The sequence below is a fragment of the Thunnus maccoyii genome, chromosome 16 (assembly GCF_910596095.1).
Source record: "Thunnus maccoyii chromosome 16, fThuMac1.1, whole genome shotgun sequence".
NCBI classification, from domain to species: Eukaryota; Metazoa; Chordata; class Actinopteri; order Scombriformes; family Scombridae; genus Thunnus; species Thunnus maccoyii.
The window spans coordinates 9890977-9915464 of NC_056548.1; the positions used below are offsets into that span (position 1 = coordinate 9890977).

Consider the following 24488-nt stretch of genomic DNA (forward strand, 5'->3'; position numbering starts at 1 on the left):
AATGGGCAGGACTTGTATGTAATTCATTTCTTTCATCCTACTTAGACCTTAGGCTAGAAGGTAACTATCTCTGGATAAGGAAAAGCTCAGGCTAATGTATGCAGCTCACAAAGTGATGAATATTTGATCCTATCTCTCACAGATGCAAAAGCAAACAGTGTGTTCACTAGAATAAGAAAACATCTACCGATGGGTTACACACAACATCACTGCAGGTAGAAAAAGATCAGCCTTAAAACACAATTTGCATTGAGCTACACTGGGCTATTGCATTGATTTTGGATCGTCAGTAGAGTCTGTCCCTCTTAGCTAGAAATTTGAGCATCCAAAATTGAACTGATGATGTAATCAGGTGACACATTTTGGAGTTTGTCCACTGACAATAAATTAATGATGGTACAACTGGTGAATCAGAAAATGTGCACATACGCAAGGAGTTACTCCATTATTCACTGGCTGTGGATCAGCTCCAGGATTTGTCTCTAAATGACATCGTGAGCCGTATTAAGTGTGTGCTTTTCATCTTTGAGTAAAGACTTTGAAATTCAAAACTGAACAGTGGAATATCAGAAAAACAGCACATGGGAATTGCATTTTAGTTTGTTTGCGCTGGTTGTCAGCAGACTGAATTGTTATGGCACTGTGCATGAAAAACAAGTGCACACAGAATACAAGACAACCACGATTGATCAGATGCATATCACAGTTTAATGACAAGTGTAAATGAGATCATTTTATATTTGTACTGTGTGTGTGTGTGTGTGTGTGTGTGTGTGTGTGTGTGTGTGTGTCTTACTTTAACATATGTACGCCATCAGGGGTGGTGGGCTGGTTGAAGCGTCTCATGTAGTCGTGCATCTCCGGAAAGCTCTTTTTCATGTAATCTTCAGCGCTGCTTTCCCTCACAGTCCCAAAACGAAAGCCCAGGGAGGGATGGTGCAGCTGGGATGGTGCACCCACGATACAGGAAGTCATGGGTGGAGGAGAGGGTGTAGATTGTGGTAGAGGTGTTAAAGAGAGAGAGAGAGGGCAATAGATATCACAATGGGGCTCATATCAAATTCACTGTAGACGTGAACTCCCAACAGGGTTTAGGGATATGGAAAGCGATAATCCTTCGCAAATAATTCCGTTCTTTACTCATTAGCCTGTCCTTGTGTAAGATTAGTTTGTGTGCACATGTAGCTGTGCATCCCTATGTGTGTGTGGGGTGCTGACATGAGTGCTATTGCAAGTTTGTGTCCTTGTTTGCAGTCTAACCTTGTCATCATGAATTCCTGAGACCTGCTCGAAGGTCTTCTCCCCGACCATGACTGCTGCTAGGTTGGCGGTGTAGCTGGATAGCACCAGTAAGCAGAAGATGGCCCAAAGGTTCATCAGGAAACGCCCTGTCCAGCATTTAGGAGTCTGCCCAGTGGAGATTTATGCAAAGGGAGATTGTTTGGTTTGGCTGTGTTTTGCCTTTCTCTAATTATTAGCATATAAAAATAATGAAACACAACAAGATCTGAAGAAATAGCAGGTCATGATGAAGAGAGAATCTAAAAATAGCTAAGATCAAAACTGAAGAATGTCATGAAGTCGAGACAGAAATGAAACTAAGACAAACTAACTGAAATAACAAAGTATATACATGAAAAATAAGGGCATGGATTTAAACAATTAAAAACACAGAATGTGTGAAAAATGGTGCTTTTAGGTGTTGACATAAATGAAGAGGGCCCCTTGAGGCTCTCAACCTCCTCCTCCTCCTTAAAAATCCCAATTTAACCCCAAAGTAAGGATAATCAAGGTAATCAAAACAGACCAGAAAATGAAATCTACCAAAGTGTGACTGTTTGTGAGGCACATCAGAAATATCTTTCCATGAAATTGCCTGCCTAGGGGAGTAAATCCACCTGAACACTGATCGTTTATTTATTCCACCAATTAAAATCCACTTAACAGAAGAAAAGAGATGGGTTTCTAGTGTTTTAAAGGCTTGAGAATAATGAGACATTAATTATACAAACAAGGTTGTAACCCATTATTACGAAAGTGTTCAAAGTTCAAACTAAAAGCGTAATTACTGGGTGGATTGAAAGAGGAAAAAGAAAGGACGGCATGCACATTATAAGCACAAATTCATCAGTAATATTGTTTTATGGGAAGAAATGTGAACCAACGGGAGGTGAGGATGATGATCACAGTGCCCTTTATTTCTCCCATGCAGCCTGTGTTTTATTCACAACATCTTTCATTTCACATTGTGCTTACAGGCTACTATTTTTTTGTAGCTTTCTGTTTTCGTATGGCAGATATGCAGTTCAAAGCGAGAGCGGTACTGGCAGATTACCACTCAAACTTATTAGTAATTTATGAAAATTGGTCCTTGATTTTCAGACAGAGGTAAACAAATTCTCATTTATAGACAGTTAACTACAGATTTTTTGCTCTCTAAAATGACAATGGTTGCTGGCAGATTAACCTAGTTGTAGCTCTAATTAAGCTAATATTAGCTCCATTCGGTTGAAAATGCTATCCTTGGCTGACTTGTTTCCAGCTGACTCATTTAAAATCAAGTATCCTTTAAAAGATGTCTTAAATATGGACTTTATGGCCACATACATGATATGCTACGATTGAAAGCTGCATGCTTCAAGTATAGTCAGTGTCCTCGCCAGCTAGTGAACGATGTAGAACAAATAAAGAAACAGCGTTGTTCTTGTATTGCAGTGTAGTGCTAATTAGTCAAGTTTGATAAGGAGAAAAAGTACAATCACAACACAACACAACCCTATTTGGCAGCTTATCTAACATACTTGTTCACATTTTCACACAGTATGTCTTTTAATGTTACAAAAGATAAGGCTTTGAGGCCGGGGACTAACAAACGAGTTTGGCAAATGTAATGCTATCTCAGTTAACGTTAGCTGGGGGTGCTGGAGTATAAAACAAACAAACAGGAAAAAATAAATAAATCAGGACAGAGCTGCTAACGTTATCCTAAACTAGCCAATTATTATTTTTTTTTTACGTACCCTGTAACCACACAAATAATGCAGTAAGTTAATGCAGTGTTCCTTAGCCTTGGAAGTAATGCATGGATAAGTTAGTAGCCAGACATGCTAATGATTGCAGCTTACGTCAGAGCAGATAAACATACTGTTTAATCAATTTTTTACACTTTTTCTGTCCTTTTGAGCATTTTTCCATTTGACACATTCGTTAAGATTTTTAAGGAGCACTACCAGTGACTCCAATTAGGTTATTATTTCTGCATTAGTAATCAATTTATCTGCCCTCTCTCTTCCTGTTAGCCTAAATAAAAATTACTGTTTGGCTGTGACGCAGCACACAGAGGTTCAGGTTGTTGCTCAAGGACATTTTAACAGGTCACAAGGCTGCTAATGGACATAACCTGTTAATTGACACATTGCCAGTTGCAAGGATCAAACCTGTGACCTTTCAATTATGGGAAGGTCTCTCTAATCACTTGGCCTCTGTTCCACCCAAGTCATTTGCTCTGCTTCCTTTAGGGACAAAGTGTAATTATGCATTTAAAGAAATATTATAATGGGGTGCATATTCAGGCACTGGTAGGAGAGACAGGAATAATTTAAGTAAATTACGTTTCAGATATTTATCTGTATGTGCTTCATGTAAATTTGAAGAGCAAACACAAATTATCATAATGATGGATTTTTGGCACAGTATGTTGCTGTTTAAAGAATAAAAATTGCAAAGGACAGAGTTGTTTTTCATCTGCGTTGTGGCTGGGTCTGTGCGACAGCTTTACTGTGGGTGCGACACGATCAGTCAAATCCGACAGGATCTCTGAAGAATACTTTTACTGCAAAGGTACATTTAATATATTGAACATATTTATACCAAACAAATTACATTAAAAAAGAGATTTTTTTATGTTTGAATGAAAGAAATGATTGTTTTTCATCTCGCTATGTATTTATTGAAAGACAGATTTGCCTAAGTGTGAGATTTGGCTTCCACTGTCTTCAGCGATCACTTGTCTCATACATTTCTTTCTCATACTAACCCTTGTCACTAGGCTCTCCAACTTTGCCCAACACTTGCCCTCTGCCCTTTACATCATTCTTTGTCTGCCCACCTCCATGTCACCCTCATTTTGTTTCTTTTTTCATCTCTGCTTACCCACTTACCCTTTCAACCCTATCTCACCATCTTTCTGTCATCCTCCCATTACCTTTTTTTGAAGCTCATTTCCTGATTTGCCCTCTCACCTTCCTACCCCCTGATTTCTTGTTTGAAACTTTGTGTCTGACTACTTTAGAGAGTTAACCTCTACTCACTCCCTCTTTTTTCACCTTCATCCAGCCCCATCATCCTCGCCATAACTCCTTCAATCTCTGTCGGTTCACTTACCCTTTCCCCTCTCCCTCCCTGGATGTGCATTATCCTCCTTGTGCCTCTCTACTTCATCACTGCCTACCTTCTTAACCTCTCCCCTATACATCTTCCTCCCTCCCTAGCCATCTTCATCATCTTTCTCCATACATCTTTCCCCTCCAACTTCCTCTTTTCTTACTCTCACTGTTTGTGTGCTTTTTCCCATAATGCACATCCCCTTCTCCCTTTCTCCTTGCAATTTCTTTCCCCTGCCCTACCTTGCATGATGCCTATTTATCACACATAGGAGAGCTACTTTACCTTGGTGGCGACAGTGCGTCCAAACAGTATGGCGTAGCAGAGATTGAGGGCGGAGGAGTAGGAGAACACACGCAGCCTGTTTCTGCCATGAGGTGTCATGCCAAAGGGGCTATTCCACTCATACAGGGTGAGGAAGAGTGCGGTGAGATGCAGTGTGACAAAAATCCCCACCCACATGGACCAGTGGAGTGGCCACATGAAGGCTCCAATTGGGGCTGCAGTGTCCCGGCTACGAACCTGGTAGGTCAAAAACAAACAACTGTGTAAGAAACTGACTTGATACAGTTGATTTCCCTCTGCACAGGTTACAGGTATTTGATGACGTGGAAAATTGTGATTATAATTCTTCCTCCAGTCTGCAACATCTTGTTGGTAAACTTCTCATAAACACTCCTGGGCATAATAAGCATCTAAAAATTGCATACATTGTTTTCATTTTGTGCTATTCATTATTTTGTAAGGGAAGGAAATCACTTTTTCAAACGATGGGATTCACATTTTCAAATGGAACAATATTGTCAGATCATATTATGCATTGCAATTTGTTTGCCACAGAGGGAGATTTTTATCAAAGAAGAACTGCAGCATGTTTGGGGACTCAGCTAAGATGTCTTCTGCAAAGGCCTCTCAGACTCATTATACACTCTTAAACTGCCTCTCATTTTGAACTTTCATAATTAACATGCCTACTGAAAACTCAGCAAACTAATTATTCACCAACTAATGATCTCGCGCTCCTCACCAGATGACCGGGTGAGAGGGACATAAGGGCGAAATTAAGCAGTTGCAGACCATATCGTCAGAATATACCAAAACACTGTCAGTCACAGAATGAGAGATTTACAAATCAAAGTAACACTGCAGATTGCAATGCTGCAGTTGCCTCACAATGTGGTATATTTTGAGGACATGCCCTTTGTCCTCTATAATCATTAAAATGCAAACTCTCAACTCTAACAAACTGATGATGACTTCAAGCAGTTGTACCAGAATGCCCAGGCTGGTGGAATAGAACGGCGAGGTGAAATCGATGACTCTGCTCCGGGCAGAGTTGATGGAGAAAGAGGTGACAGCCATGTCAGCAGTTCCACTGAGCAGGTCCCCGACCAGCCCCGTCCAGCGTCCTGTCCCGCTCATTGCTCCGTACTTCCCGTCTCCCACGATATAGAGGTCAAAGGTGAAGCCCATATCCTCTGCCAGTTTCTCCAGCAAATCGATGCAATACCCATAGCAGCACTTCCTCAGGTCATCTGGTAGGTCTGAGAGGAAAGAAGTGATGATCATGTGAAATGTATCCGTTCGGATATTTACATGCATGCTTTGGAAGTTAAGGAGTTTCACTTTTGAGAATTTGTCCACAACTGTTGACTATGGATCTTGGAAAATGTTGATGGGTCCTCACAAGATACTTGTGCGTTCTGTTTTTAATGACTCTGGCACCCAGGCTAGGACTACATTTAATCACATTAAATCCTGAGCTAGATGTAACAACCCTTGAACTATGTGTAGGAATAGAGTAGAGTTGGCAAGGTGAAGATGCTATAATATAAAATTTACACATTCTGCCTTTTTTGCCACTTTGATTTTTCTGGCAAACATTTTTTGCAAACTCATTCAATCAAAATCCAGCAGCCCACAGATGCATTTGTCTATGCCAATTACTCACGAAACTTGGCACCAATGTGTGAATTATAGTTCTGTCTAAGCACCAGCTTATAGAATTTTGCGACGAGGTATAGTGTAACTATATTATAGTGGATACTACCACAATGGATTATACAATTAGATCTGTAGCTCTTGAACCACTGACTATTAAATAAAATTATTTTACTTGCCTAAATTCCTGGGTCATCTTGAATACAAATGTCAATTTCTATTTACTCTCCCACCATCTGCTGACTTAAGTAAAAAAGTGTACAGTTGCATAGAATAGTGTATATATACATAGTGTACACTATATGCATAGTTGCCCAATAGTTTTCTTTCAAACCGACTCAGTTGTACTGATCTCTTATTGATTAAATGCCTTTAATCCTCTTCATTCATGAGACGTAGATGTAGCTGTGGAGCTGAGCCCTTGACATTGCACCTTGTATATTTTGAAACTGGATTGACCAGCCATGATACCATATTGATTTTACTCCTAAAATCCTATTCAGTCTGGAGGATGAGCAGTAGAGATGTGGCCAGTGACATAGCAATGAGATCTAAGCTAAGAGATCTAAGAGTTTAAATAAGAGAAGCTCAGAGTTTATATAAATTAGAACTTAAGCATGTCCCCTAACAAGTTAAAATGTTTTTTGAGATGGATTACAGTAAATCTAAACCATATCAGTACTTCATCACTACATGATTTATGTGCTTTAAAGTCTGAGGTCATATGCTAAAACAAAACTCACCACTGCCCTCCCAGTCTGCAGTTGTTGAGTTTGGGTTGTGCAGCTGGTTGAAGAGGCCCTGGATTATGTCGGAGCGGTTGGTTTTGGGGTCCAGACAGAGCTGACCAGCTGGACACAATCCATCCTCATCCACCTCGCGTGTGAAGACAAACGGGTGCTCCACCAGAGTCACCACCCTCAGGCGGTGTCCCTCAACAGAAAGTCCCGGCCTCCAGCGTCCTCCAACATTAAAATCCCCCTGGCCATCCCCTCCCCTCACTCCAGCTCCGAGACCTTGCCCCTGGCTGCTCCCGAATCCTCCCACCAGCCCCAGGATCCCGCCCTCTAACTCCAGCCTGCCTCGGGACCACTGGCCTACGGTAACCCAGGCTGGCTGGCCCAGAGCGCCCCTTTTTAGGCTCCAGACATGAAACAGCTGGGACGAGAGGACTCGGGAGAATCCAGCATCCACCTGAATAAGGCCTGTGGCTCCGTTGAAGGAAGTGTTGGAGAGAAACCTCGAGGGACAGAGAGAGACAAGCAGACAATAAGCAAGAGGCAACAGTACAGAGAAAAAAAAATCAAGACCCATGCTGGGATATTGCAGTTGAGAGATGTAGCATGTATAATACACAACTCTAAACTAGCCAGATGAAAAAAAAGGAAAAGCGAGGGGAGGAAAAAAAGAAAGGAAAAAGTTACAAACGACAGTGCACACAGGCATGGTCTGTTTGTGGAGCTTTAGCAAGTCTAGTCTCTAGTAATTGCATCTCCCAGAGAGTCATAATTAAAAGTTAATGCAGTGCAGTATGGGTCTCCTCCTATCTGCCAGTCCATACAGACATTCATTGCTATTCGCCTCACTCGCCTGATGGCCGCACATTGGTCTTTACGGTGGAATACATTAGGAAGAGCAATCCCTGTTCGCACATAAATCTGCTCTGGCCTCTTGAACTATACTGGGATTGTTAGCTCTTGTCTTAGCATTTGATCATGTGGACATTGTCAGGTGATGTCTCAATGTGAACCCATACAAGTGCTGTTTGATCATGTCTTGATTAGTGGGAGATTGTCAGGAGGTCATTGTAAATTGAAGGGGTGCTTGTTTAAATGTTAAAGAATGCAGGGATCGCTGCATTCGGTACGGGTGTTGAACCGTGCAGGGACTGTTGATTATGTCTGGGTCAAGGCTAGAAATGGCAAGTTTTCCTTACTGTTAATAGAAAAGGTTGGTGAGGCCGTAGCCCTCTCTCAGAGCAGAAAAATAGTATTTCCTTTCCCCTCTTTGTTTTATTCTCTCTTTTCTTATTTTTTTCCCCTCTCTGCCTCTTTTTTTTTTCAAAATTATATGTATGAATTGATGAGCATAGAATATAATCACCTCCGGAGATCTCTCTCCATTAAATATAGGACATAAGTATCAAAATGAGAAGACTAAATTGATCATGAGGGTCATTAACCTCACCTGCAAGCCATGCCTGAACTAAAGCCTGTCTGCACCACACGGAGAATGAAAGAAAACGTATGAATACATGTAAGCCTTTTTGTATTCTACTGGTGCTTTTGTTCAGTGGCCTCTTTCTTCACAATGTGATTTACTTCAACAGCACAATATCAATTTATAAACCCATTCCCTGTGCCATAATTCTCAAGAACCTGATTAAAAATGCTTCTGATTTGAAAGTCATTCCCATCCCATTCCACGTTAACTTATCAGCTCCCTCTGTCTCTGTGACCATAAAGCGGAAGTGCTAGCCTTGCCTTGAGCTGAAATCACTCATGGTAATAGTGCGGCTGAATCATCATATCCCATAGACAGCAGATTCATCAAGCCAACCCACTCCAGACTCATATAGCTGAGGCTGGCCACAAAGAAATTAAACATAGGCTTCACTTTACATCTCCTATCTGTGCAGAGAAGTGCGAAGCCCTCTTTTCCGCAGTTTGTGACACTTTCATTCATGCCCGGAGATAAGGATGAGAGATATGAGCGTAAGATGAGACAGTGATAAGAGCAAGGGGCGTGAAAAGTGCGGAAACACTTTAAAGCGGCGTCACTTTTTAGTTATGGGTTCCGTAGGTTGTTGTGTTGCATCAGGCCAGGGGCTGCATTTAAAGAATGACTGTGGATGTCAAAGCGGCTTGATAAGTCAGCCTGCGGTGTCAGAGAGGGATGGCTTCCTCTCACTAACACCTGGCCCCGGTTTACACGCTTAGAGTAAATGTCAGCAGAGTGGCCGGTAAATGATGACTCTATAACAGAGTCCCAGGCATGTGTCTCATTCTCTTATCACTCCATCTCTTTTAGTTTGGAGGAAAGTTTGCTCCCTCCCTGTGTCTGGAATGATATGAGACTTGCTTGTTTCAATGGTTTTAATCTCTTCAGGGGAGATGGAATCAGTGTGGCAGCTGTGTGAGATGGCACTGACTGGCAGATTTCACTCTGATAACAACAACCGTCTATCTATTTCCCCTCCTTTTCTCACTTTTTTTTCTCCACTCTCACATACTTTTCCACTCAAGTTACTTCTTCCCTTTCTTTGACTTTATTCACATTTTCCTTTAGCTGTTTCCTACTTCCTGTCTTTCATCTATCTGTTTGTGTTTGACTATTTTCTCCTTTCTCTCTAATGTATTTTTGGGAATAAGCACCCAGGGATCTTTTTTAATTCTGGACATTCAGAAGAACTACATCAAAAGTGGCTAGTTTCTCATATTTCCACTGCTTTGAATCTGAAACAGTAATATTGTGCGTGTTTTTCTCTTGTCTTCCCTCATACCTTCCTCTCTCGCTTATATCTCCAGACATCCTCACACCCTCCCTGCCATCCTCGCTCTGTCCCTTGGGCATTGAGCTGTTAATTGCCTTCTCCATGTGGAAGTCTCGCACTTCCTTCAGCTTTGTTTGGGCTCTTTGGAGCAACCGCATGTCTGGCTGTTGCAGGGGAGGGATAAGAATCAGGGACTACACTGAAGGGCGAGGAGTCTAACTGGACTGGTTTGAATAGTGCGATAGAACAACCTCTTTTATCAGTCTCTCACAGGCCAGGAACAAAGGTCACTGACACTATATTGTGGTTGACTATTATAAATGGTCTATTCTGATAGTGAAGACTATTTCCTAATTGGCACTCCACAGGGAGATTGTGACTTTCCCTGGTGTCCCCATGAAGTTTTAGTCAGATTAAAAACATTAGTTAGTGTTTTCTCTACTTTGTAGACTATAAAATGAGCAATTAATCATAAAAAACTAATGGACTTCCTTGAAATCTCATAGTAAATATCCAGTAATATTGCTTTGTAACGCAGTTACCACTTCACTTGTTTTAGCCTCTAGCCCTCCATACCAAATTGTTCAGGCATCCCTGTGCTCAACTAAACTGCAGAAGGAGGGGACACTGTGAGAATCCAGTTTGTGATTATTTGGGTGATGTTGATGATCACTCTCAGCTGGCAGGCACGGTGTGGGCCCAGCTCGAACCACAAATCCTTCCCTCACCAGTATCACATGACCAGAGAAGTCGGATACATGCTGTTTTATCCATTGCACTGTTTGAAAAATATCCATGTTAACTGGCAGAGCAGAGATATTTAACTTTGGAGTGAGTTTATTGCACAGATTTTCAGTGCATCATTTACTATCAGGCACATAAGGCCCATGGATTTAGGCTTTTCTCTGCTTTAAGTGAAAACATTTATGGTTTAATATGTATCTCAATAGGCTTTTATTCTGCGTGTGTGTTTGTGTTATCACAGACTGCACCTTGACAGAGCCCGTGAAAGCTGTCAGAGACCCTTTTAAAATCTGATTGAAGCAGCAGCAACAGCGAAGAGAAACAGACAAAACTCTCTGGTGTCAGTCTGTAAATCTGTATGCCATAAAGACCTCTTCCCCACCCCTGGGTATGACAGCGCTATTCAGAAGGCGCCACCCCCATGGTGCAGAGGACAGACAAGGGCAGCAACCGGAGCGTACAGTACTACAAGTGGAGCCAGCAACTCCTCACAAAAATGCCAAAGTGTCACTCAGAAAGCTAACGAGCTTACAGACGTTAAGTGATGTGACCATAGGAATTTGATTACAGTTTTGTCAGTGTCGTCCACACATCGTGGGTGGTTTAAATGTGAACACTTGTAGGACACGTTTTAGGTGTCCAAGAATCATTAAAAAAAGCAGTTGGCCAGTGACTGCAGGGGTAGAGACTATCTAAGGACCAGTCAAACCATGACTGTATCACTGCAAATCCCCTGTAGCCTAAAGCAATACATTTAATTTTTGGAGGAGGTTAAAGTCATCCGCTCTGCTGAAATTTTCTTCAGCTGCAGGGATACTGCACTGGAACTGACCCTGTTCCTGAACTTTAGTTAAGTGCCACACTATCAATATTGTTCTGTGTTAATTAATCTTAAAGGTTCAGTTCACCTGAGTCATACAAAAACATATTAAATTATTTCTACCAAAGAAATAGGCCCTTTGAAAAAAACTGTACTGTGATGACAGTGGATTATCTAGACGTTATGGACACAATGGACTTTTTAAATGTAATTTTTTAATGCTGAGGGCATAACAAACCAAAATCAAAAAAGACAAACATCTCAAGCTAGCATCCATGGAAAGTGGAAGCTAGGTAGCCTAGCTTGATAATATTAGTACTGATTCCCATATTTTACTTTTCATTCATGTTGTTTCAACACCTGCTGAGTCATCAGCAGCCCCTGCACACTCAATGTTGTGTTCGTCCTGCATTATACATTACAAAGGAGGGGGGTAAAGATAGCATTTACTGTCTCTCTGTCATAATTGACTGTCATAATTCACACAGCAATGGGAATTCCTTCAGCACTTTGTATGCCACCCCGTATTTTGAATCATGACACATAGTGACATACAGTATGGAGTCACAGAGTAAGACACTCCTGTGCAAGTGTCTCTCAGGTCGTGAATAAAAGCTTGCAGGCCTGTAACTGAATGTACAAACTTGCAAAACGGAGTTTGCAGGCAGACACCGAAATGTTCAGCCTTCAAGTTTGTATATGCTTGCAGCACAGAACGTACACTTACAAATATAAATGTACAAGTTTCCAAAACTACACTTACAGATACAAACATAAATGTACAAGTTTACAAAACTGTGGTTACAGATAAAAAACCCTGTCTTCAAGTACACCTTTTTGAATGATATAATACTCCATAGAACTGACCTTTTAATTAGTGTGTGTGTACTGTATATGTGTATGTGTGAATATACCTGGCCAGATATTGTCCTGAAGAGGGCAGCTCACGTCGGTTTGGTTTGTCATAACAATTAACCATGTTCTGGATCAGTGCCAAGTCCGGCCTCACCATGGTCGCCGCAGTGACCGCTCTGCCAATCAACTGCAAGGCATCCCGGATGTAGAAGCTGATTGGCTTGCGGCCGACCTCGCCATAGGCTAACAGGCCAAGGGGACCTCCTAAAGTGTGTAGCGAATCTGGTGACAATGGGTATCCCATGATCCACTGCAGCCCTGGTAGTGTTGGAGCGAGGCGTTGAGCGGCACGCAGGACGGAAGAGAGACACTCGGGGTCAGAGCCCAGGAGGAGAACAGAGGAGAGGGGAGATGGGGAGCGCAGAAAACGGGTGGAAAGGATCTTCAAAGCCTCTTCTTCCTTCTGATCCTCTCTCCTCTCCTCGCTGGCCTCTAACCTTCTATCCCTCCCCCCTGAGATGTGAGTCAGGTTGATGATATCCCACAAATGCCAGGCAGAACCACTGTGCGTCTGCAGGTGAGAGAGCAACCCATCACCACCCTCTTCCCACCCAGGGCAAATTACAGCTGCACCTCCCCAGCTACCCTCCCCCCAGCTTCCTCTGTTCCTGTCACCATCTCCCCCCTGCAGGACCGCCAGCAGCAGGCTGCCCAGAGTTGATGGGGGCACACGGGCCGACATCTGCAGGTGGAATCGGTTCTATCAGAGAAGACAGGAAGGAGGTGGAAGAGTTGAAACAAACAAACAAAAAAAGAGTAGGAAGAAAGCAAAAAAAAAACATGAGTGAGAAAATTAGGGGGAAAACATAAAAGTGCAATGATGGAGGAGTGAACAAAAAAGGAGAAAGAAGAAGAAAGGGAGGAGAGAAAAGAGAAAACAAGATCAAAACAGAGATTAATAGATATAGCCAAACCCCAATACCTCGGGGCTGAGTAACATAAAATCACATTAAACGCAGATTTTATGAGAACCAGAGTAGCGCAAAACAATCCCTGTTGCTGCAGTAATTCACCACAACGCTGATCAGAAACAATCAGTCACATTTGTTCATTATCTCTCTCCCTGAATGAGAAGAGTCGCGCTGATTCAAACAAGGAGTCAATGATTCGCATCTAATCTGCAACATCACAGTTGGCTTGGCAAGACAACAGTAGCATCCACAGTTCATCCAGAAGCCTGCATTTCCAAACCCCACTGAAGACACTGGCTTGTTTCATACTGTTCCAAAATGGATAACACTGTTGTCCTTGAATGCAGCTCACAGATGGACCTTTCCCCTCCTTCCTTTGGGGCTTCTATCCATTTTTCATCCTATCAGTGCTCTAGGCAAGGTTGAGGGGGAGACTGCTTTTATATAGAGAGCCCCAAAGTTGAGCTTAACATGACTCGACACACTAAGCACATAAACACCCTCTGGCACAAATGCATACATATTTTCAGCATCTTAGGTGCATGTGCAAACTCTGACACACACACACACACACACACACACACACACACACACACACAATTAGTTAAATCTGCACATATACTGTACATTCATGCAGGTACATAAAGTATGCATGCAAACTTGTGGAATACGCACACACTCATGCCCGTGTGTCTGAAGATGAGATAGCCAACTGCAACTCAAACACATTCATTCAAATGGAAATATCCCACCCGAGAGTACAAAGTAAACAGAGCAACCCTCTGCTGAAAGTCCTTGAGTCCCTCTAGAGAGGAAGAAAAAGATATTTGACTGAAGTCCGCAGAGACATGGATGAATTAATACGGCGTATGTACTTATCCTCCTGGGAGATGCTAGGTGTGTTTGAGCGAACAAGCGAAGATAGGCCTCTACGTTTGAACTCAATAGGGGGCCGGAAAGGTGGGGATGGTGAGTGGGTGGGGTGGCGAGACGACAGCAGGTGGCACAGTGAAATAGAGATAGGAAGGAGGTGCCTACTACAGGTGTTACCATTATTCAGGATTCCACTGTCAGGAATGGAACTAACATCATGCATATTTTGGCGTTGGACTCAGAGCCCAAAATGTGACGATGGGAGATCAAAACAGAACCTCGAGGCAGCTGGAGGAATTAGTATGTAAATCTATAACTGCCCTCATTCTAAGTTGCTCTGGGTAAGAGCCATCTATGCCATCTATCCCTTAAATAATAATATATGGCCAGTTGTATGTATGGATATGTTGCTGCAGTACCCACAAAAAATGGCAAAAATGAAACATTGTGGCACACAGTGGATGAGTGTGAATTATGTAAAAAAGCAGTAAATTATGCTCTTAGTGAATACAGTGTGTTAGAAATCCAGAGAAGAATTCTTGTTAAATATATCATTGTCAAATTAATTGTAATAATGATCATCTGTGGTACATCCCACAGCTGTGTCAGCTGTTCTGCACCAGCGTTGTTATATTATTTCACTTGCACTAATGATTATGGCTAACTTGCTTGAGTTTCAGAGAGATTCTTTTACAATTTCATTTGCATGTGATGTGTGTAGCCAGTGCTCTTATCCAGAGTGACTCACAAAACAGCACAACAGTAGAATTACTCCAAGAGCTGGGGCATGAGAATAAGCAAAGGAATGTACAAGCTGTATTTGGAGTACTGTTAGTGGAGAAAACAAAGTCATATGATTGGGGGAGGAAGATGTGGGATGTGGGATGTGACTGTGAAGACATAAGCGGATATGAGCCTTTTTTTGAGGACATGAGTTCCAGCCCATAAGATGGGGAAGCACTCTGCTGTTTTGCAAAAAAAAAAAAAAAGTGGGCAATCAAACGTGAGAAGCACCAAATTGGACCCAATGAAACTTTTTTTTAAAAAAGCACATCATGAGAGTTATTACCTATTAAAACTGCAGTCATTTTTTCCGGCATTTGAATGTTTCAGCACAATTAATTCCAATGATATATTAGAGCAATAACACCCAAGAGAGCATTCTCTACTGTGCTTACAGGTAAAAACATGATGTGCAGTACTGTCTAAAAACATTTTGTTCAAAGTAATGTGCATTAATAATAACAGGAAAAAAACACCAAAAAAAGATCACCTTAACGTTTCCGAATAAACACACACCTATAGCCTTATTAATGGAAATACTTGGAAAAGTCAACTGCGGGTGTGTTTTCAACCAAGGGATTGGCTGGCTGAAACAAGCAGAAACAAGCTCTAAACACAACATTGACATGTTATCACCTTATAACGCTGATATGGCTAAGGTGTTAGCAAACAGTCACCTACACATCCAGCAGATACAGAACAGCATTAGCATTCATTTGGAGTCCATTCCCTTTTAGCTTTGTTTTCAGTATGCTACATGTTCCACTATGCTCACCAGCTTGTCACTATCTTTGTCTGCAGTTTGTTGCTGGCCAAATAGTATACAGTGAGTTTATCACCGCTGAACAGCTGCCTGCAGCGGCCGGAAATTATGTTGATGAGGACACATCAAAACAGTACAGCTGCAGGACCTAAAACCAAAACAATGAGCTGAAAGACGCAAAAACGCTCTGTAGAGTTGAGCGGAACTGCAGAGCTGGAGGATAATTATCCATGAATTCGCCACTTCGAGCAACCCTTTTCACATTCTAGTAGTCATGTGATCCATTGTTAATATGGAAATACTGATTATAGCCACTATAAAACCCTACATGTAACATCTTGGAGCATTGCAGTGTTACAAGAACAATAAAATCCCTGCCAGTCAACACTCCAGCTTAATCCAGTATGTCTTAAAATCAAGCTGGCAGCATCAATGTTTATCCCTGTGACATGGCAGATTTAATGTATGTGTGTGTGTGTAATGTATGTGTATATACAGTACATGTCGGCATACTTGTGTGAATGCTTATGATAGATCTTCCACTGAGGCTGTCTCCATGAATTTGTGTTTGTTTTTGACATCCTTTGCTTTTTGCTTTGGGTCGGGGCCAACTTTGTTGCTGCAGTTATCAGACATTTGAATTTAAAATGTCTGTTTTTACTGAACCTGAGGGAACCTGAGTAGAGTTTTGATCTCTAGAGGAATGCAGGCAGTTTTTCTTTGTGATGTCACAGTCTAGACAAGATAAAAGGTGGCTCTACTGTCTGGAGCTGGAAAGTTAGTAGAGTACTGGCAGTTTCCTCTGAAAGCATTGTGAGGCAATTCAGTTTTAGAATATTTGTCACTGTGCAGGGACCAGCTACACACAAACAGACTTGATCCTGTCAGCCATGGTGCTGTAATTCCAGCTCTGATGTTCAGGTCAGACCAGACCCAGGATGATCAGGTCTCATTCAGGTTTAGTTAGGAATGTAATGGATGTTTTCTCTAAGCAGCTACACATTTCCGACTTGTAAGAACAGTGTGTACTGTATGTGTGTAGTTCGGTGCGTATGCTCTTATCTTTTTTCTATTCCCGGGTAAAAGCTCCAACTGCAAGCACTGACGTTAGAAAAGACTCTGAACTAAGGATGCAAGATAAGCACAGGTAAAAGGAATGTCAGCATTATTATGGTATAAAATATAAAATCCATACCTCTTCTCACACATCTGCAAATTAGGAGCCTTGAACTGAACCTCTGCCTCTACCAGACAAATCCAGAGTGCCGTTTAGTACGCTGGCCCAAACATTTCCAAGTCTTCAAATAAACTCCATGTGCACAAGTACATGCCCTGAAACCTGCGCACACAAATATATATACAAGCAGACAAGCACAAATGCAATAAAAACAAACAAACACATACAGGCACCCATGCAAAAACACAAAGATACAGTACAAACACACCGTGGAGTGAATACTCGAGCATAAACCCAGAGGGATCTATGGGCAATGTGGAGTAAGCAAACTGACATGAGTGTGTTGAATCAGAACAAGAGGGAGCAGCTCCCAGTTACTACGCTCATTCCTTATTTAGGCCTCCATAAGAAAAGCATCAACACTTGGAAGGTGTGCAACTGAATGCACAATGCCAAAAAGAAGAAAAGATTTCCCTGTATGAAAAAAAGAAAACTGGCACAAAGGAAACAGCTGCACCTGCAGTTTCAGAGCTTATTAAAAGCAAGTTGGGGGTGGGACTTGTTTGAGTATGTGTGCCTGTGTGTGTGTGTAGGAAGATTTGGGTGGTTGTGGATGGCTTAAGAGGCCTAAGATGTGAGTTGAAGCTCTGAAAAACCGGGTATCTCCTCTCGTCCTTCCTACACAGCTTCAGGCTAGGGATGCCTTTAACTCGCTGCAGCTTGACTTATTGAGAAAGCATACTGTGGCCCCAGATGGGCTTAACAGTCAGTTTGACTGTTGATTTAACAGTTTGCAGTCATGAATCATTTGCATCGAGCAAAGCGCCAGTGGAGAGAGTTGGTTGGAGTTGTCCTGGCTGTTACATCCAGCAGTGTGGACCCCTGCCTGAGCGACTGAATGACTGCTTAGCCTCCTCCTATGTCCAGAAGCAAAGCTCATGGTCAGGGCAGCACGCCAAACAGCAACACTTCACTGAACACATTAATATTTCACCGGTGTTGTCACCAGGTGTGTTGGCTGTATGGTGGCAGGATAAAGGGAGAGATAGGAAGAGAGACAGAGAGTGACAGAGATCGGTGTGTGAATGTGAATATATGTTTGAGATGAAAAATGGAAGAGAAATTGATAGGTGGTTTAATATCCGTATTTATGAAAGGAGGTAAAAGGTGATGATGTGGTGTGTGTAGCGGAAAGAACCAGAGATAGTAGTGTGCTTGTGTCTCAAGGAAGACAGAGAGAGATTTTCTCAGTAGGGAGCAAGTCTAATATTTCAAACACCTGAGATGAAAACTGAGCGTATCGTAACCTGAATGTCAGACTAAAATGTCACAGCAGATGTGAGCTCGCATGCACGCGTGAACTAATCTAAATCCAACCTAAGCGATTTGAATTAACCTGCTGTGCAGAACTGGTTTCCTGTCAGAGGAGTAAAAAAGAGGCAACTAGTATCATACAAATGCATTAGCTCAAACATAATGAATAAAGAAACTGTTGAATGTCTGTATTTTTTTCTGATTTCGTTCTCACAGTCCAAATAAACAGCAGTGATTGAATAAGGCTAGCCAGATTTGTTTGCATAGTTAATGAAGCAAAGCTGAGCAGCGCTCTTTAGTTGACCAGACGGTGGCTAACCGAGCAGTTTTCCAGGCTGTTGTGTAATTGTATGCAAATAGCATTGTTTAATTTTCTCCTAATTTCCTTACGTCTCCTGGCGCTAAGTGTAATATGGGTGACTTTAATCTTACTCAGCCATGCTGCTGGGGACTGGAGCTAAGCTTGGTGAGGGAAAGAAGCTGGGACTGTTACACATATATGCAGCACATGCACACGCGCATATGAACACACCACACCACACACACACACACACACACACACAGGCAAAGGCAAACTGCATTCATGCACTTACACATGCATGAAAATATGCCACATACTCACACATGCACGCAAAACACAACTGTGAAGCAATCAGGCACTTAACACAGCAAATGACTATGGTTATCTAAGCATAACAGCCTGTTGGCTCGGAGAAACAGAGTGATAAGCAGTAAGATACACACTATTAGGCTCCACCACAGGACTGGCCACAGATTGAAAGAGGGGCTAAATCTTGTTTCACAGTTAACAGTTGATGGAGATGGTGCCATGTCTCTCTGATTGTCACCGCTAAATTACATATGCAAATACCTTGACTCGATCCAATTCTGCCTACCATCTCCCGTACAGTTTCGAGTGGAAAAGTGTGCAGGAGATTGTGGCCCATGGGGGAGCGAGATGAAACAGCAGGCGAAAAGTGTAAAGCACACTTTGAATTAGGTTTGATTACAGTGAATGGTTGCTTGTCTCTTAGGCTGCTCGTTGCTCTGATAATTTGGCAACTGCCGGAGGTACAACTGTGTTGAGTCTATTAAACATAAGGACCTTGTTAGTTTTCTTGGTGGCGTGGCGGCTCGGGAGAGGGTGGTTATACAGTAGCATCGTAAAAACACCATTGTAGTCCTGAGTGATTGTGGGTAAAGCTATAAGTCTTGACGGGCCATGTCTCCTCTTCTCCTCCAGGCTTTGAGTTTATGGGGATCATTCCGAATGGAAGAAAAGCCTGAGAGAAAATGGGATTCGCTCATTTTGTACATCAGTGTCAAACCAACCATATCGAGGTGGACGTGTTTGTGTAGCTGTGTGAGTACAAACTTGCATATGTCACGCGTATACGAAATATTTGTGTCTGTCCGTGAGTGAATAAATGCGAATGCCTGTGATTTACAAGCCATTTGATGGAATATTGTTCTCAGCATGGCTCCAAATTAATTTGAATGATCAAGTCGTAGAGCGCATTAGCATTTTTCCCCCTCAGAGCATCGCAAGCTACTGTAGAACTGAGAGAACCAAATGACTGCCGCTCCTTCACACACACACACAAACATATTACGACACACAAACACAGACAGACTGATTACATACTCAAACCAGTGCTTTGGGCTTTGTACATTACCCATGAAGAAGTTTTTTGCTACATGATTCCAAGTCACACAGTTTAATCAAATGGCGTTCCAGAGGGAATAACTAAAATGCAAGTGCATATCAAAGTATGCAAATGCTTCCCTGCTAGTTTGTAATGTTGAGTAAATGAAGTAATCCAGTGCGGAGTGTTCACTTTCATTATCAGTTGACTTCTGATTTAATGAGCCTCCAAGGGCCTGCGAATGTCCTGATGTCATCAATAATAATCAGATAAAGGAAACAGCGGGGGGACTGAATGTGCTGTTCTGGACTGGTTAGTCAGGTCTCTAGTCAGCCAATGTTAGTGCTGAGTGCACTGCTAGCATTGGTGAAGGCTGTCATCTCAGCACGCTGCATCGGCGCCTCTTTTGTCAGGAGCTCCTTTGATCCCCTCAGTTGCAGAGATACAAGCCCAAAGCAGAAATATGCTGAATGGATTCATGTATCATCCTCCCCCCTACAAACAGCCTCTGGCCCCCTCACTATTTATGATCATAATAGCTGCCGTTATTTATTAAAAAGAGCGATTGTTGTCCTTGCTGTATAGACAATGTTGTTTTCTCTGCCGTAGAGAATAATATTTGTCCTCTTGGTGCGGCCCTGTGTGTGATATGAGGCGGCGTAGTGAATGTGATGGTGATTGATTCCTGTGTTGAACAGTGGAGAGAGGTACAGAGGAAGGCTAATCTGAGTTATGATTGCCACTGTAATCGCATTTTCTCTCCTGACTCATCCATCCGTCCTACAGTAGCACATACATGCTGTATTCTGATTACGTCGCACATCTGTCAATAATGAAGACTGTGCGATGGAGGGATAAAGTGCACCCGCTCCTCCGTGAACACCTTCCAGTGGTTTTCCATCACCACGATTTTGTAGATCATAACTCTCTCTCCCTTCCTGTAGCCCATTTTTATCTTCCTCTCTCGCTCACTTGCTAACCTGCTGGAGGTGGCGTCAAGCATTTGCAGTAATCATGCCATCATGTTGGGGGTAAAATAAGCTGTTTTGGGTGTTCTAGGCTGGCACAGAGGCTGTCAGGGTAGAAAATAGCCTCTTGCTGGGTTGCAATTCCACCAGCAGGCTGCTGGACCAATGAGATGGCAACATTATTTAGTTACCGGGGGAATGATACCAACAATTCCCCAAGTACGAATGCAAAGTAGCGTGATGTCATTAACAATCAGCCACCGGGGAACATAGCCACAAACAGCAAAAATGTCAGGGGGGGACACATTTATTCACAACACCCCACTGGTGAAAGCACGTCATGCCAGTAATGAGGTGCCTAGAGCTTTGAGCACTGGGTGCATGTCTGAATGCGTCTGATATTTCTTAGTTTTAGGGTGTGTGTGCAATTTTGTGTGTGTTTGGTCACCCACGCTCAGCAAAACAAACAACTACCTAATGAAAAGGGTCCCTATGCTCCGGTCGTGTTGAATACTGAAACTCAGACCACACTTCCCAGAAGTAAAATAATACACCTAGAGAGATGGAAGTCATTTAGGGGGGCAGTGTGTTTGTATAAGAGTGTGTGTGGAGCCAAGGATGTGTATGTGTGTGTGTCTGTGGGGGGGGGCGGGGGGGGGGGGGTTATGTGTGGGTTCCAGGATGGATGGGCTTGCGGTGAGTAAATGACCTGCCTTGATTCAGCCTATCAGCTGAGCTCTCCACCCAGACTCCCTGATATCCCCTTTCATCCATCTCTATAAGAGAGAGATGACGAAGAGATGGAGAGGCAGGGGGAGAGAGACTGTGGAGAAGAATATACATGGAAGGGAGTGAACGATTTCAAGTGCAAGAGCGAGCATAAAGAGGCTAATTAGAGAAGAGGGAAAAATTTGGGAGCAAGAGACGGAGACAGTATAAGTGAACAAAAAGACTATTAGTCTCTAATCTGAATCTGGGGTAATATGTGTGACAAACGGCACCCTGTTCACGCCAGAAGTGCCTCTCTAATGTGACTGTGAGTTCCAGTCGATTAAGATGCCATTTGGGGTGAGTAGATTTGGGACACAGATGAGCATGTTGTTTGGCCTCAGCCTACTTTTGATGCCACATGATCAAATATGCAATGCTGAGAAGTAACCACAGCAGATATAGGCAGAATATGTACAACTAAAGAGTTCAATTCCAAAATGGAGTATCAACAATCTGGAAAAAAAAAAAAAAAAAATTCTATGCTTACTATGAAAATGATTCCAGGCATCAACGTGAGGCAGATTTCATATGAGTATCATTATAAACATGAGTCATCTGAATACCTTTGCTTGGAAAATTGCTGTGTTTACCATTGTGCAGGAAATGAAATCCAGCAGTAAAATGTCCTTGTGGTGTGCTGTCGCTGTACCAAACCAATCCGCTGTCCCATGTACCCCACCCACTCTTAGGGGAATGGTTTTGAGATTTCTGATTTGTTCTCAGCATCAACTTTCCCTTTTGGTAAAAGGCAAAAGAAAATGGCTCTCAGAGAAGGTAATTTAAAAAGACATGAGCTCTGTATTAGAAAACTGGGGACAAGGACATGGTCACAGATAGGAATTATGCAAGCAGTATGACTACACTGAAACTGGGATACCATAGAAAGAACCTTCTGTTTATTACAACTTGGGTTTGTATATAGTGTTCGTCTTTTCGTAGTTTGTTCATTGTACCTATAAAAGTAATTGTGGAGATGTGGGAACACGGCAAGACTTCTTCAATGAAGTCCAACTGGGGCAAAAAAATGAGCAGTAAGACGATCAGACAGGTTTTAAACACAGCAACAGGGTAACCTAGATTATCTGAAACACTATTTTGAGGTAAAATGAAAGTGAGTGCCCTTGAAATGTCAGTAAAAATCAGTCATTGAACAAGAAAACTGCATGACTGCACAGCAACTGCAACAACGATAAGTCAAAGTTAGATGAGGAAATCGGTCTGTAAACCGATGGATGTTTACAAAGTATAGTAAAAGTAATAATTTTAACATTTACCTTTGCTTCCTACAAATAAATCTGACTCTTGCCCTGTTGGACTTCTCTTTAGACTACCTTGGGAAATATAATGTTACTATTACCAAAGGCAATTATAATCAAAACTACAACAAAAATAGTCAAACTAGTATTTCCCTGTAAGACTAGGCTCTCCTCTACTGGCTTCCCCGTGCAGACACATGGGCAAACATAAGGCACATGACCGCATAAATTTTGTGCATCTGGGCCTGACATTAGCTCAGTCTGCCAATAAGCAGTGAATAAACTGGGCTAATGTTGTTCTAATGATTAACTTTCAGGACAGGTTTACTTGCAGTGGCTGTTGCTGCACTAATTCAAGATAGATGTAGATGGCTTTCTGCAGTAGCTACCATTGTAATATCTATACTTAAACATTTATTTATCCTGGAATTATTTGCTGAGCATGCATGTTATTTTTATGTGTTTTATTTTTTTATGGCAATGCACCAGTTGACATTTCATACATTTACACACATATCTGCCAGATTCAGAGAATTATACAGCACACACAAATCTCCCCCTAACCTTGACCACTGAGTAGCTCAACAGGACTAAGGGCCTTGTTCAAGGACAGTACAGTGGTCATTCATACATTTATATGCTACATTATGATGACGCATCCATCATGCTGTATTTTTTTTTATCAGAGCCTAGACTACAAAACATAAACAGCTCTGCAGTCGTCAAATGCAGATTTGAAACTGCAGTAAACAGCTCTCAGGAGGAAAATGTTCTGCTCCCTTCCTTGGATAATAATAAAATGTCAGACTTTCACAGGCTACTTGATTATTCATCCAGAGTTCACTCACAGCTTATGTAGATCTCAGGGTCAAACCACCGTAGAATAAGGTTTACCTGCAGTAGATGCATAATGCTATTGTAAAGCTTGTGATGTATTATACTTTCTACTGCTGTAATAAAAAAGTTGGTTATATGCCCTAGTGGTTACAGATACCATCAGATAACCGAAGTACAACATTTTAACTTAAGGCAACCCCAGTTTGATGTGCAATATCAGGCTTCCTTTTGAGAGCAAAGTAGTGATCCCTACCTGCACATCCAGTTTTTAAAGGTACACCAGATCTGTGTACCATATAAATGCATAAACTGTGAATGTAACTGATGGCATTTCACCGGATAATAAGATGTCGCTCTGCTCACTTAAGCAACCCATTAAATAAACAAGGATTTCTCAGGGCTAAAGTGGTATACTTAACATGCCCTAGGGGAATGATACAGATTTAAAAAATGCACGTAATATTACAAGAATTTTGCACTTAACATAGCCCCTGAGCCCTTTTCTCCTTGTAAATGTGCCATTAGTTATTTTGATGACTCATTCTGCATATAGAGGTCTAATTGTTTTCAGCAACCTCTCATTTCAGATGTAGCTTTTAAGCAACCTTAAGAAGGCACATGCATGGGATCATTTACAAGATGAAAACACACTATTGTTTCATTCTTATACCAGAATCAAACACATATACATACAAACATAGATGAAAGCACAAAAGAATATTTCAATTCTGCCTCTTCAATTTTTACCTGTTATTACATTCAACCTTGTTTATTTGCACTTTGGTAACCAATGCACATATCAGGGCCAATTAAACCACTAGGGAGCCTCTCAGAGGAAATGAGCTGTGGGCCTGTTTTGATCCCATCCTTTCTTCTATTCTCTGTGCACTGCA

At 42.0% G+C, this 24488-nt stretch overlaps 1 protein-coding gene across 1 annotated transcript in view; it reads right to left on the bottom strand.

Moving 5' to 3' along the window:
- Positions 1 to 24488, bottom strand: part of grin3ba (glutamate receptor, ionotropic, N-methyl-D-aspartate 3Ba) — a 71197-nt gene that overhangs the window by 24608 nt on the left and 22101 nt on the right. Inside the window, exons 2-7 of the mRNA XM_042388217.1 lie at positions 12296 to 12996; positions 7068 to 7564; positions 5656 to 5927; positions 4669 to 4905; positions 1261 to 1407; positions 797 to 942 (exon numbers count right to left, since the gene is read on the bottom strand). Coding sequence (XP_042244151.1) covers positions 797 to 942; positions 1261 to 1407; positions 4669 to 4905; positions 5656 to 5927; positions 7068 to 7564; positions 12296 to 12996 — 2000 coding nt within the window. The remainder of the gene's footprint in view (positions 1 to 796; positions 943 to 1260; positions 1408 to 4668; positions 4906 to 5655; positions 5928 to 7067; positions 7565 to 12295; positions 12997 to 24488) is intronic.